Source organism: Amphibalanus amphitrite, unplaced genomic scaffold (genome assembly GCF_019059575.1).
Source record: "Amphibalanus amphitrite isolate SeventyFive unplaced genomic scaffold, NRLGWU_Aamphi_draft 001822F_arrow, whole genome shotgun sequence".
Classification (NCBI taxonomy): Eukaryota; Metazoa; Arthropoda; class Thecostraca; order Balanomorpha; family Balanidae; genus Amphibalanus; species Amphibalanus amphitrite.
In genome coordinates, this window is record NW_024883315.1 from 98899 (window position 1) to 111362 (window position 12464).

General features: G+C 54.5%; 2 protein-coding genes across 2 annotated transcripts; one reads left to right on the forward strand and one right to left on the reverse strand.

Annotated features, from left to right (window-relative positions):
* Positions 1–17: 17 nt before the first annotated feature.
* On the reverse strand, positions 18–6588 carry LOC122375350 (ATP-dependent RNA helicase DDX42-like). The gene is made up of 8 exons (XM_043354692.1): positions 6532–6588; positions 5122–5262; positions 4203–4280; positions 3297–3462; positions 2813–2946; positions 1895–2014; positions 1107–1265; positions 18–710 (listed from the first exon to the last, which is right to left on the reverse strand). The coding sequence occupies exons 1-8, from the start codon at positions 6586–6588 to the stop codon at positions 564–566; spliced, it is 1002 nt and encodes a 333-aa protein (XP_043210627.1). The 3' UTR covers positions 18–563.
* A 690-nt stretch (positions 6589–7278) lies between these two features.
* LOC122375352 (mucin-2-like) lies at positions 7279–11276 on the forward strand. Its single transcript, XM_043354694.1, has 3 exons — positions 7279–7328; positions 8258–8399; positions 8654–11276. The coding sequence occupies exons 1-3, from the start codon at positions 7279–7281 to the stop codon at positions 10715–10717; spliced, it is 2256 nt and encodes a 751-aa protein (XP_043210629.1). The 3' UTR covers positions 10718–11276.
* The last annotated feature ends 1188 nt before the right edge of the window (positions 11277–12464 follow it).

Genomic DNA, 12464 nt, shown 5'->3' on the forward strand with positions numbered 1-12464 from the left:
CCACCAAACAAGTCAGCTGGGATGGAAGTGCGATGTGTATTGGCTCCCGCACTAGGCGTTCCAGTTACAGGGAGCGGGTCTCGCTCGTGTAGAAGTTATCCACGAGACAACCTCTGAAGCAACAGCACGCAGAGCCTCGATGAACGTTGATTAACCCACACGACTATACAAATAGTCTGCACAACACGACAGGCAACTTGTCCAGCACGCAGAGCGTGTGACCGTATTCAGTCCTCTATCGGGCATTAATTGCGGACCAAGCCTTAAACAGGCCGTTAACTGTAGCTTAGGGATGAAGCCAGCCGGGGGCGGTTTCTTCTCACCGGGTTCGACCCAGGAGTCGCTTCGACCCTCTGAGAGCACGCTCTTTTCCGTCAGGCTCGCTAGCAGCGCGGGAGTGCGACTATCTCCCACGCTTACCGACGTTTCTAGGCACCGCTTCCCTTCTCCATCCAGCCACACAGTCCCACCCGTCCGATGTGCAAATCCGTCCCTCCTGGACTATCAGTCGTTCCCGCCCGTCTCCACACGGGACCTGTCCGTCTCTGCAGCGTCGGCGCCCCTCACTCCCAGCGGCTCTTTTTCCGTCGTTTGGGCTGCTCCCCGTCGATCGACGACTGGTCGGTGGACGCCGACGCACCGCCGGTGCCCGTCGACACGAAGCCGGGGTAGTTGGTCTTTTGCCAGGAGGTGTCCTTCGCGGCCGTGAACTGCGGGGAAAGGAGGACACGTCAGAAAGAGGGAAAAACTATTGGAGTTAGGAAAGGAGCATGACAATGGCTCGGCACATTTGCCCCCTCATCATACATTCATAGTCATAGGGTCTGTTCCAGTCGCACTTTTTAACACCTCTAAACTCCTCCAAGATTGCTTCCATGTTCCAGTGGCAGCTCCAGCCTCTACAAAGCCAAGGAGGGCCCTGCTCCAACCTCCTCTATCTTGCTCTTGGAGGAGTTTAGAGGTGTTAGGAAGTGCGACTGGTACAGACCCATATGTAGTGAACCCAACTGTGGACCCATATCACAATCAAACGGGTATACGGCATATCACAGTCAAAAGCAAGTCTAACGTGCCAGCCGACTATCCCTCTCCCCTCTCTGACTCACCGTTGACATGTACTGTGCCTTGAAGGCCTGTTTCATGGCCGAGAGCCGCTCGCTGGCCGGACCGCGGCCGCTGGGTGCGTTACTGTCCGGTGGTCCGGCCTGGTGCACTTGTTCGGCCGCCGGGGCGCCATACGTACCGCCCACAGGCGCCGCGGCCGGCTGAGGGGAACGGGGGACAGGTTAGTTACCGAGCAGAGGCGCCGGCTGAGGGGGCACGGGGCAGATTAGATCACCGTGTAAAACGGGGCCAACTGTCAGGCCAGTGCAGCGTATCATATAAACCAGATCGGTCGGACGGGACAGACCACGACTACCATATTACCGTATGTATATTGCCATTGCATAATCATACACACTGCAGCAGTCAGACCTCTATCATATTATACACCTGCAAACGGTCAGACCACTAACCGTTCCCTAATTCACTCACATGGGCAACAGTCACGGCGCATAGTGCATACCACATAACCAAAACACAAGCGCAGTTGGTTATCTGTTGATTAGGCACTGAACATTCCGTGGATAGTTGTACCCTGAACGGTCACGCTGTTCCCAGCGACAAGGGAGGTAAAAAACGCAGCACGGTTACGTACATTCAGTCTGAGAATTATGAGAACTGTTTGCTTGACTAACACAAATGAGTAATGAACTACAAAAAGTCCCACCAGCGGACTTGGCCTTATGACTGCCCGTTAGATAGAGCTCAGTTATTCATACCCTAGTGTCCCCTTTCCCCCAGCTTACCTATGGTGGGTCCCCTTCCTCCCCCTCCCTTTTCCCCATCTTACCTCTGTGGGTTCTGAGGGCGCTGCCAGGCCGGGCCGCTCGCGGTAGCCCAGGCCGCGACCTCCCACGTTCAAGTTCTTGCCTTCGCCTGACTTGAAGCGTGACTTGCGGAACCAGGCGTTCTGAAAATAGCCACAGGATGTTGCCAGGCGCTCAATGGGGAGTTGGGAGAAATAAAGGGGTGGGTGTTACGAGTGTGCATAACTGCATAACACCAGGGGGAGATGGCAGAGAATGTAAACATCCATGTTCCTGTGCCATGATAGATAAAAAGAGAATCAGGGACAGGCATTCGGCGGAAGCTCGGCTTAATTCAGTGAACCAATTTATTTAATTCATCGTTTACTTCATTTTGACTTAAAAAATGAAATAAATTTAGATATCTTAGGTAATTTTAGCTAGTTTAGTTTCTTCATAACTAGACCGTACCGGAATTTGTACCTTTGAATGGCACTTATAAAAACGACACGTCAGATAGATAGTCGGCTCCATTTTACGCTGAACTTCACTGAATCAACAGCTCTCGTCACCTCGGCTGGTAGCCAGATAGGACAAGTCGGCAAACAGATAAGCCGGTCTGCTATCTCGCTGTCGAGCGGGAGTCTCTCGAGAAGTCTCCAGAAATCTACAGGCACCGCGCCTCACGGTGGCTACCGCCTCTTCTCTCCGTACGCCAAGTTTCAATCATTTTCCTGCCCCCCCCCCCCCTCCCGCCATACTCGTATATGCATCACACAGGTAAATTAGGTTTAGAATGACCCTATGCTCCACTGTCCCCGCCACTATACGGCACACAAAGTGGTGCGCTGTCAGTGTCTCTATCCCCCGCGATATGCTCAGCCCACAGTAGAAACTGCCGTCCCCAGTGAGAGCTGATCATATTCCGCCACCAGCGGCTCTGCCGTTCCCCATCCGCGCACCTGCATTGCCAGCTCCATCAGTTGCTCAGGCACGTCCTGGCCAGCGCCCTCCAGGTTTCGCACCAGGTGGCCGGCAAAGTCCTTGTCCTTGGTCGTGATGAGAGTGTAGGCCGATCCCTTCTGGCCGGCTCGACCTGTGGGGTAGACGGGAGGGTGCAGGGGTCAGTCGATCAGATTACAAGTGACGTAAGTAACTGTTATCAATGGTAACACTCAATGATAATATGGTGGATCACTATTAGTGTCAGGTACTGACGTAGGCGCCCCACTATAAAAAAACTACTGCGAGTGAGTAAATTGCTCGTGCTACGTATCAAAGAATTACGTAGGGATCTTAGTGATACTAAACCTTCAACATATTGATAAAAAAAACAACATAGTGCTCTAAAGTCAACTAAGAAACCCTATTGGCGTATAAAAAGAGCGGGTATATCAATCTCGCCCACGCCATCCCCTTTATCCCTCAACCACCCGTCGTAGTTACCTGTTCGGCCGATACGGTGCGTGTGCGTGTCAATATCCCGCGCCACGTCATAGTTTACGACTGTACGAATATGCGGGATGTCGAGACCTCGGGCCGCCACGTCTGTGGCAACCAGGATCGGCACCGACTTCTGCTTGAACGCTGTGATGATTCGATTCCGCTCCGACTGGGCACACAGGGCAGAGAAAGTCAGCTCGGGTCAGATCAGGTCAGATCGGGTTAGCTGTCAGAGTGGTCAGATGGCAGACTAGGTCCCAGAACGGCTGTCTATTATAAGCACACAACAAAGTGGCTACTGACGGCATTAAACGAGATAATCAGACAAGTGAATACAATACGACTAACGAAGTGAGCGCATTAAAAACTCTCCGCCGGTTCGATATTTTTTATATAAATTTAGTCCGAACCTTTTGATAGGAAGGATTCACAAGGACAGAGCCACCACTAAGCGAAGCTTATTGCGGTGACCCTGCCCTCTACCCTCCGATCGCGCAATTCCAGTTCTATGGCAGAATTTAGAGCCCGAAGTTTAACGTGCGCACATAGCCGCGCACGGCCGGTCCCCTCACTGACTTCGCCTGGCTACGGCCTGCCACCAACCGCAACCATACCTGTCAGGAGGCCCATAAATGTTAAGCGCCCGTCGCGCTTCGAACCCGGACTGTTATAACCGGGAACGCGTGCTCTCACCACGCGGAGTCCAACGCTCTACCAACTGAGCTACGGGACCAAAATGATGACCACGCAATGATGCGTCACCATGAGGTTTGTGCTATTTTCTGGCGTTTCTTACAAAATGCAGCAATCACTATCGAACAGGATTTACACTTGATGGTGACTAGCGCTAGCTTAGCATCTCTCATTGTGCCATAGCATGTCTCATGACTGCAACACATCATCGCTTACCTGATCAATGTCTCCATGAATCAGCTCCAGTTTGAAGTCCTGCTTCCTCAGGTTATTGGCCAGCTCTTCACTGTTCGCCTATCGACACATTCATCGACACAAACGCATTATCGTTTCGTGCATGCATGACAGGGGGGAATGGGGCGGGACAGCCAGAACTCGGCTCATATGCAACAAATCGGCCAGCGTATCAAATAATTATAAGACAGAAAAAGACATCCAGTTTGACAACAGTCAGGACTTTGCCAAGACGCAACATCCGGTTTATAATCCGCTGACTATTGCAGTGCAATAGACCCGGATCGAGACGGCCGTTGGTACCCTACTCATAGCTCATGATAGCCGGCATAAATCCATACTGTTTGCTGTCAATGATAGCAGGTGAAACACCTACGTCATAGCCGAGCAAACAGAGGTATGACAGAGTCGCTGAGGATATCACAACGACCCCGGCGATAGCCGGTGGAAGGCCGTCCCGGTCTGCATCAAAGTCCAACCAGCTCCGCATCATGACTCGGTTTTTGGGATGTGGCTTTGCACTCGATTTATTGCGTCTATGATGAGACTTAGCGAGAAATGAGCGAACAAAGCAAGAAGAAATATAGAGCATAAAGTCTTGAATTGGCAACTGATAAACTCATCAAAAATGAGCTGGTATTTCAGAATACTAATAATAACAAACACGGACTAAGAGACTGGAAGAGTAGTTACAATCATGACGCTCTTGGGCATAGGGCCAAATAATTGAGAGGCAAAAAACACACGAGACTGACAGGTGTACGTTTGTGATCTAACCGCAGATTTGTGATCTAACAGGTGTACGTTTGTGATCTAACCGCAGATTTGACGATGACTGTCGCTAAAAACTGACGTCACGGTAGGAGTTACATCAGTTACCTGGCGTCACAGGATCACTGACCTTCCTGGTGACGAAGATGAGCACGCTGCCCTCGGATGTAAAGGCCACCAGGCGGGACATGAGCCAGGCCCACTTGGGCGCGCCGGCGCCAATCACAACCACGTGCTGCGTCACGTCCTCATTGGCTTCACCCAGGTCACCCTGAGGGCAGGGGTCAGAGGTCAGTTACCCAGGTCACCCTGAGGGCAGGGGTCAGAGGTCAGTTACCAAGGTCAAGCTGCGGGTAGAGGTCAGAGGTCAGTTACCAGGGTCACTCTGCTAGCGGGGTCAGAGGTCAGTTACCAAGGTCACCCTGAGGGCAGGGGTCAGAGGTCAGTTACCAAGGTCAAGCTGCGGGTAGAGGTCAGAAGTTAGCTACAACGTCAATCTGCGGATAGGGGTCAGAGGTCAAAGGTCAGTTACCAAGGTCATCCTGAGGGCAGAAGTCAGAGGTCACTTATCAATGTCACCCTGCAGCTAGAGGTCAACTGCCAAGATCATCGTGCGGTCAGTGATCTTGGCATCAGGGTAACCTTCATCACGTAGGGTCACCCCGTAGACCCAGTATGTCAGATGTCATGGGCGACTCTGGTCAGAAGAGATGTGAGAGCTCACCCTGAGGGCAGGGCTCAGGGCTAGATGGCAGTCGTATTGGTCAGCCGTGCGTGCGAGCGTGTGTATCGTATTACAAACACGAGGCTCGAAGACCTGAGAGGGTTCTCGAATCGAGTGGGTTTATCAACACGACGCATCGCTGGCGGTGAAACTGCATGTGTGGCAATGTGATCGTGATTAGGAGTCCCAATGTTACGCGATTCAACGCCACTTATCTAAAAAGTGAACTCGCGGAAATATTACTCTTTTATAAAGGCTACGCCATCAACAATGACGTAGTATCACACCGTGTGACCACGATAGTTGATGACGTCATTGGTTCGGGAGTGACGCAGGTGACATATAAGCTCGTAGTCCATGTTCGTCAACTAAGTGGGCGGCACATCGAATGAGCTGGCGCGTGCACGTCACTTCGAATGTGTGACGTGTCAGCGTCAGTGTCATAATTTACATCACGGAACAATGATGGAAGAATGTGGAACTCAATCATCAGCTGGATTCACTAGATGTCCGAGTCGGCACCTCTTGCTGCGAACAATAACTGCTAAGCTCACTGACAGATTATGGCACTTCGATCAGCAGCAGTTATCGAACCACGAACTGAAGTGGGGCAGCTATGCCCGTCGACAGGGTTGTACCTCGATCGTCCTAATCGGTTTGCCCCACCGGGTGCAGTGCAGTTTACATGAAGCTTTATCATTATCAGAAGCGTAAGATGTTCACTTAATTGGCATGAATTAAAGTTTTTAAATCAAATTAGGGACACGTAGCGTTGACAATTGACATAATAATGATCTAATTTCAGTGCACACTTACGAGTACGGTGTCTTTTTGGCCATTTAGTGCTTGCCATTTATTTGGTACACTTGCCATTTAGTGCGACTAAGTGTACTTTTCTGCACACAAACTGCATGCACAATTACTGCTCCTAGTTACTTTACACTTCATGTTAAGCTGTAGTAAGGGGTCGCCCAAACGATAGCGGTAGACATTTGGGATGACAGTGACCGGCGGGGGACACTCCGGAGGACACTGATGTGGCAGTAACCGCCCGGGGAACACTCAGGTGACAGTAACCGCCCGGGAAACACTCAGGTGACAGTAACCGCCCCCGGAGAACACTCAGGTGACAGTGACCGCAGGAGGGACACCCATATGAAGTACCCGCCGGGAGACACTTATGTGATAGTAGCCGCCAGCGGGACACCTATGCGCCAGCGACCGCCGGGAGACACTTATGTGGCAGTGACCGTCGGGAGACACTTATGTGGCAGTGACCGTCGGGAGACACTTAGTTATGTGGCAGTGCCCGTCTCGGGGGCGACCCAGGTAACAGTAGCGTCAGCGTCAGTACGGCCCCGGTAAGGGCCGAGCCTGGGAGCTGATAGTGAGGTCGGCCGAGCCTCTGACTGAAGTTAGATAGTGCCGGCCGGCCTGATAGTCGACTGCGGACGGCTGCCGCAGTGTCGAGCCGTCCGCGCCGCCGACCGCCAGCTCCGCCCCGCCCCGCAACAGGTCATCAGAGGTCGTCCGAGGTCACAAGAGGTCACACAGGTGGCCGCCATGGCGGTGTCCAGTCGCCGCTACCTCCGTGTAGCCCTCATCTGTCTGGTGTACGCCCAAACAGGCGAGTTGGTGGGGGATAATAGGGGCTGTGGGCAGGGCGGGCTTACGTGATCTAGCGCCTAGTGGTCCAACATGTCAGGGCTGTGTGCATTTTGTGGTATCTCAATTCGTTCTCTCTGTAATAGCATTCAAATTGGCCATCATGAAATGTCATTCATAAACTAAACCTGCTATACCAGTCTCCAACCTCCGGCCACGGGCTCACACAACAGCGCTAACTCGGCGCGTGCAGAGTCGCCAAGCCTGCCACCTGCCTGCGCCCACTACCCTCAGACTTACCGTGTAATAAGACCTGAATGTGCGGCCATCCCTCTGAAAGCACAGCCTCGGCGACCCTTCATAGTGACGTGTAACATAGTCGTGCTTACGTATGTACACCGTCAGCTGATACTGATGCATTAGGAAGTTGTTTAGGTCTATTCGTATGTCCGTATGTCTGTCACTCCCTCCCAGCCGGCCAGTCCTCCCTCCCAACCTTCCCTCCATACAAACGTGTCCCTCCCTCCATACTGGTCCATCCCTTCCACTATACTGGACCATCCCTCCCTCCCATCCGCTCCGCCTTCCCTCCATACAAACGTGTCCCCCCCTCCATACTGGTCCATCCCTTCCACTATACTGGACCATCCCCTCCCAGCCGGCCAGTGCTCCCTCCCATCCGGCCAGCCTTCCCTCCCTACAAGCACGTCCCTCCCTTCATACTGTCCGTCCTTCCCTCCATACAGGCCCGTCCCTCCCTCCCAGCCGGCCCGTCCCTCCCTCCCAGCCGGCCCATCACGCCATTCCAGCCAGCCATTCCCATCCTCCAAGCTGGCCCATCCCGCCCTCACAGCCGGCCGTTCGTTCCTTTGGAGCCATTCCGTGCGTTCCCCCGGAGTCCGTCCATCTCTGACGGCGTCCATTCCGACTGTCACAGGTGCCGCGTGCCACGACCGGCTCAGGCGGAGCGGCCAACGCTGACTCCGAGCACGCTGTTCGAAGACATCAACCGACAGGTCCAGGTGCTGTCCTCCTCGTTGGAGCAGCTGGACACAGCGGTGCAAGAGGCCAGCACCATCGTGCTACCATCGTCAACCAGCGCTGCAACCACTGCTTCGACCTCTCAGACAGCTTCCACGCCCACTTCGCCAAACCACCCAACGTCTTCAACCACTACTGAACCACCCAACCCGTCTTCCACGAACCCTCCCACTACTGAACCACCCAACCCGTCTTCCACGAACCCTCCCACTACTGAACCACCCAACCCGTCTTCCACGAACCCTCCCACTACTGAACCACCCAACCCGTCTTCCACGAACCCTCCCACTAGAACCACCCAACCCGTCTTCCACGAACCCTCCCACTACTGAACCACCCAACCCGTCTTCCACGAACCCTCCCACTACTGAACCACCCAACCCGTCTTCCACGAACCCTCCCACTACTGAACCACCCAACCCGTCTTCCACGAACCCTCCCACTACTGAACCACCCAACCCGTCTTCCACGAACCCTCCCACTACTGAACCACCCAACCCGTCTTCCACGAACCCTCCCACTACTGAACCACCCAACCCGTCTTCCACGAACCCTCCCACTAGAACCACCCAACCCGTCTTCCACGAACCCTACCACTACTGAACCACCCAACCCGTCTTCCACGAACCCTCCCACTACTGAACCACCCAACCCGTCTTCCACGAACCCTCCCACTACTGAACCACCCAACCCGTCTTCCACGAACCCTCCCACTACCGAACCACCCAACCCGTCTTCCACGAACCCTCCCACTACTGAACCACCCAACCCGTCTTCCACGAACCCTCCCACTACTGAACCACCCAACCCGTCTTCCACGAACCCTCCCACTACTGAACCACCCAACCCGTCTTCCACGAACCCTCCCACTACTGAACCACCCAACCCGTCTTCCACGAACCCTCCCACTACTGAACCACCCAACCCGTCTTCCACGAACCCTCCCACTACTGAACCACCCAAACCGTCTTCCACGAACCCTCCCACTACTGAAACACCCAACCCGTCTTCCACGAACCCTCCCACTACTGAACCACCCAACCCGTCTTCCACGAACCCTCCCACTACTGAACCACCCAACCCGTCTTCCACGAACCCTCCCACTACTGAACCACCCAACCCGTCTTCCACGAACCCTCCCACTACTGAACCACCCAACCCGTCTTCCACGAACCCTCCCACTACTGAACCACCCAGCCCGTCTTCCACGAACCCTCCCACTACTGAACCACCCAACCCGTCTTCCACGAACCCTCCCACTACTGAACCACCTAACCCGTCTTCCACGAACCCTCCCACTACTGAACCACCCAACCCGTCTTCCACGAACCCTCCCACTACTGAACCACCCAACCCGTCTTCCACGAACCCTCCCACTACTGAACCACCCAACCCGTCTTCCACGAACCCTCCCACTACTGAACCACCCAACCCGTCTTCCACGAACCCTCCCACTACTGAACCACCCAACCCGTCTTCCACGATCCCTCCCACTACTGAACCACCCAACCCGTCTTCCACGAACCCTCCCACTACTGAACCACCCAACCCGTCTTCCACGAACCCTCCCACTACTGAACCACCCAACCCGTCTTCCACGAACCCTCCCACTACTGAACCACAGTCAGCTGCCATGCAAGCTGCGCGAGTATCTCATATGCAAAATTTGCTGTATCGGGTAGCGGAGTCCGACAACGACTGTCCGACACCAAACGAGGTGAATGAGATACTGAAATGCCAGCCAGGCCCTGGAAAGGTTGCCCATGAAGAGTTTACAGAGGAAACGCGGGATGCGCTCGTTGACAGCACAACCAAAGTCAACAATACAGTCGACTGTGTCAAAAACAATCAGACTCAGTTTACGGATGACCAGAAGAATTCGGTACAGGTGTCTATTAAGAACGCTGAGAAGTCCGTCGACAAGGCCGACGACATTATCGACAACATCGTCAACCCGACGCCGACGCCGCTGCCCTCGCTGGCTCTCAGCTCTCCGTTTGTGATCGCTCTCATCACCCTCAGCTGTTTACTGGCCGTGGGCACACTGGTGGGAGTAGCACTGACGGTGCACCGTTCCGTGCGCACCCCGCCGCGTCGCCGGCGGCCCCGGCCGACCGTCACGGGCCGGGTGAACGCCGGCTACCGGCCGGCCGACACGGACACCACCGAGCTGGTGGAACGACCGGTCGGCCGGCGGCGCGCGCCCGCACCCGCACCCGTCCCCGAGCCTGAGGGCTACGACCGGCTGTACCAGGGAGCCATCCCGCGGGCGCATACAGTCGACCGCCGGGCAGCGAGCCGCAGCAGACGCCGCGACGGGAGTTCTATAACGCCTACTGATCAGCCCACTGACTGAGGAGCCAGGACTGCCACCATTCAGCCGGTCCCGTCTGAGACCGGGTCAGCAGGTCCGAGAGCAGGTCAGCAGCAGGTCACCAGAGACTCGGTGATGTCCAGTGAAATGAAGTGACCGAACAGTGGCCCAGAGACGACCGTGCGGTGACCGTTCGGTAATGTGAGATGCTCGGGCTGCTAATGAGCAGTCGGCTAGCCGTGACCACGCAGTGACCAGAAGGAATCCAGCCATGGTGCGCAGTGACCCACCTTCAGCCGCTCGGTGATCGCAGTGACCGATCGGTGAATGGTGACCTCAGGTCAAAGAATGAAGCCGACCGCAGCAAAATATCCACTGACGGATGCAAGCCTCGCGATATTTCCATGATTTATTTTTAGGTAACTACCACGCTTCATGTTATTGTGCTGGGTACCATTGTGGGCTCGCACTGAACGTGCAAACACCGATGATAAGGAAGCGCTAGAGCAAGCAGTAAGCTTTATTGTACATACATGTAATGGTTGTAAAAGCTCGTGAATTGTAACAATGCTGTTATACGCAATAAATGATAATATGATAAGCATTGCACTTTTCTAGCTCTAAATGTTTTCACAAAACATGAAGAGGTGGGATAATGAAATGGACAAGGAGGGACACCAGTCATAGACTTAATGCGATGCCACACTTGTGATTATAAACACATGAAAACCAGGCGGAACTGAGCTAAGAATCAGTAGCAGAGGACTGGAAAGGTGACCCAGAATGAAACAGGAAGGGGAGTAGCGGACAAAACGAGTCCGGGGCAAGGATATACTCGTAACAGGGGACTGACGGTGACACGGACGGTGGCGGGGACTGTATATACGGGGACAGGGTGGTAGTAGGAAACTGTACGGAGACGGGTGATGTGATGGGGGACTGTGACGGGGACGGGGACGGGGACGGGGACGGGGTGAGGGGAATGGGGTGAGTAGCGCCCGTGTGACAGTGATCGCCGGGATCAATCTGGTGAGAATGATCGCCGGGGACACTCAGGTGACAGAATGTCGGAGAACACTCCGGTGACAGTGACTGCCGGGGGACACTCAGGTGACATTGAATGCCCGGGGGACACTCTGGTGAGAGTGATCGCCGGGACACCCAGGTAACAGTGACTGTCGAGGGACACTCAGGTGACAGTGAATGCCCGGGGGACTCTCAGGTGACAGTGACTGTCGAGGGACACTCATGTGACAGAATGTACTCAGGTGACAGATTGTCAGGGTGTCGAGGGGACACTCAGCTGACAGAAAGTCTCGGGGGACACTCAGGTGACATACTGTCGGGGTGTCGACACTCAGGTTATCAGTGGGAGGACAAATATACGACAGTGACCCTTGGATGGACATTGGACACAAATGGGGACAATGGCGCCAGTGTCGGAATGGAGCATAAGAGAGCTGATAGAATCATCAATGGTCAGCCGCACCTCTTGCTGACAAAGTGAGATAGAGCCGGCTGGTTTGATAGTCGACTGCGGCACATCACATGGGATGAGTTGCAGTGTCGCGCCTCTCGCATCGCCGACCGCCAGCCACGCCCCACAACGCGCCGCAATAGCTCATCAGAGGTCGTCCGAGGTCACAAGAGGCCACACAGGTCGCCGCCATGGCGGTGTCCGGTCGCCGCTGCCTCTGGCTGCCGCTCATCTGTCTGGCTCACGCACTAACAGGCGAGTTGGTGGGGGACTGAAAGGGGCTGTACCTATGAACTGTGCAGGGCGAGCTTG

Coding starts and splice junctions, on each gene's coding strand:
- LOC122375350 (XM_043354692.1), bottom strand. CDS start 6,588: ATGGCAAGTGTACCAAATAAATGGCAAGCACTAAATGGCCAAAAAGAC. Junction 3,463..4,202: donor TTCATGGAGACATTGATCAG/GTAAGCGATGAT, acceptor CTGTGTGCCCAG/TCGGAGCGGAATCGAATCAT. Junction 2,947..3,296: donor GCACCGTATCGGCCGAACAG/GTAACTACGACG, acceptor TCTACCCCACAG/GTCGAGCCGGCCAGAAGGGA.
- LOC122375352 (XM_043354694.1), top strand. CDS start 7,279: ATGGCGGTGTCCAGTCGCCGCTACCTCCGTGTAGCCCTCATCTGTCTG. Junction 7,329..8,257: donor GTAGCCCTCATCTGTCTGGT/GTACGCCCAAAC, acceptor CGACTGTCACAG/GTGCCGCGTGCCACGACCGG. Junction 8,400..8,653: donor TGCAAGAGGCCAGCACCATC/GTGCTACCATCG, acceptor CCCTCCCACTAG/AACCACCCAACCCGTCTTCC.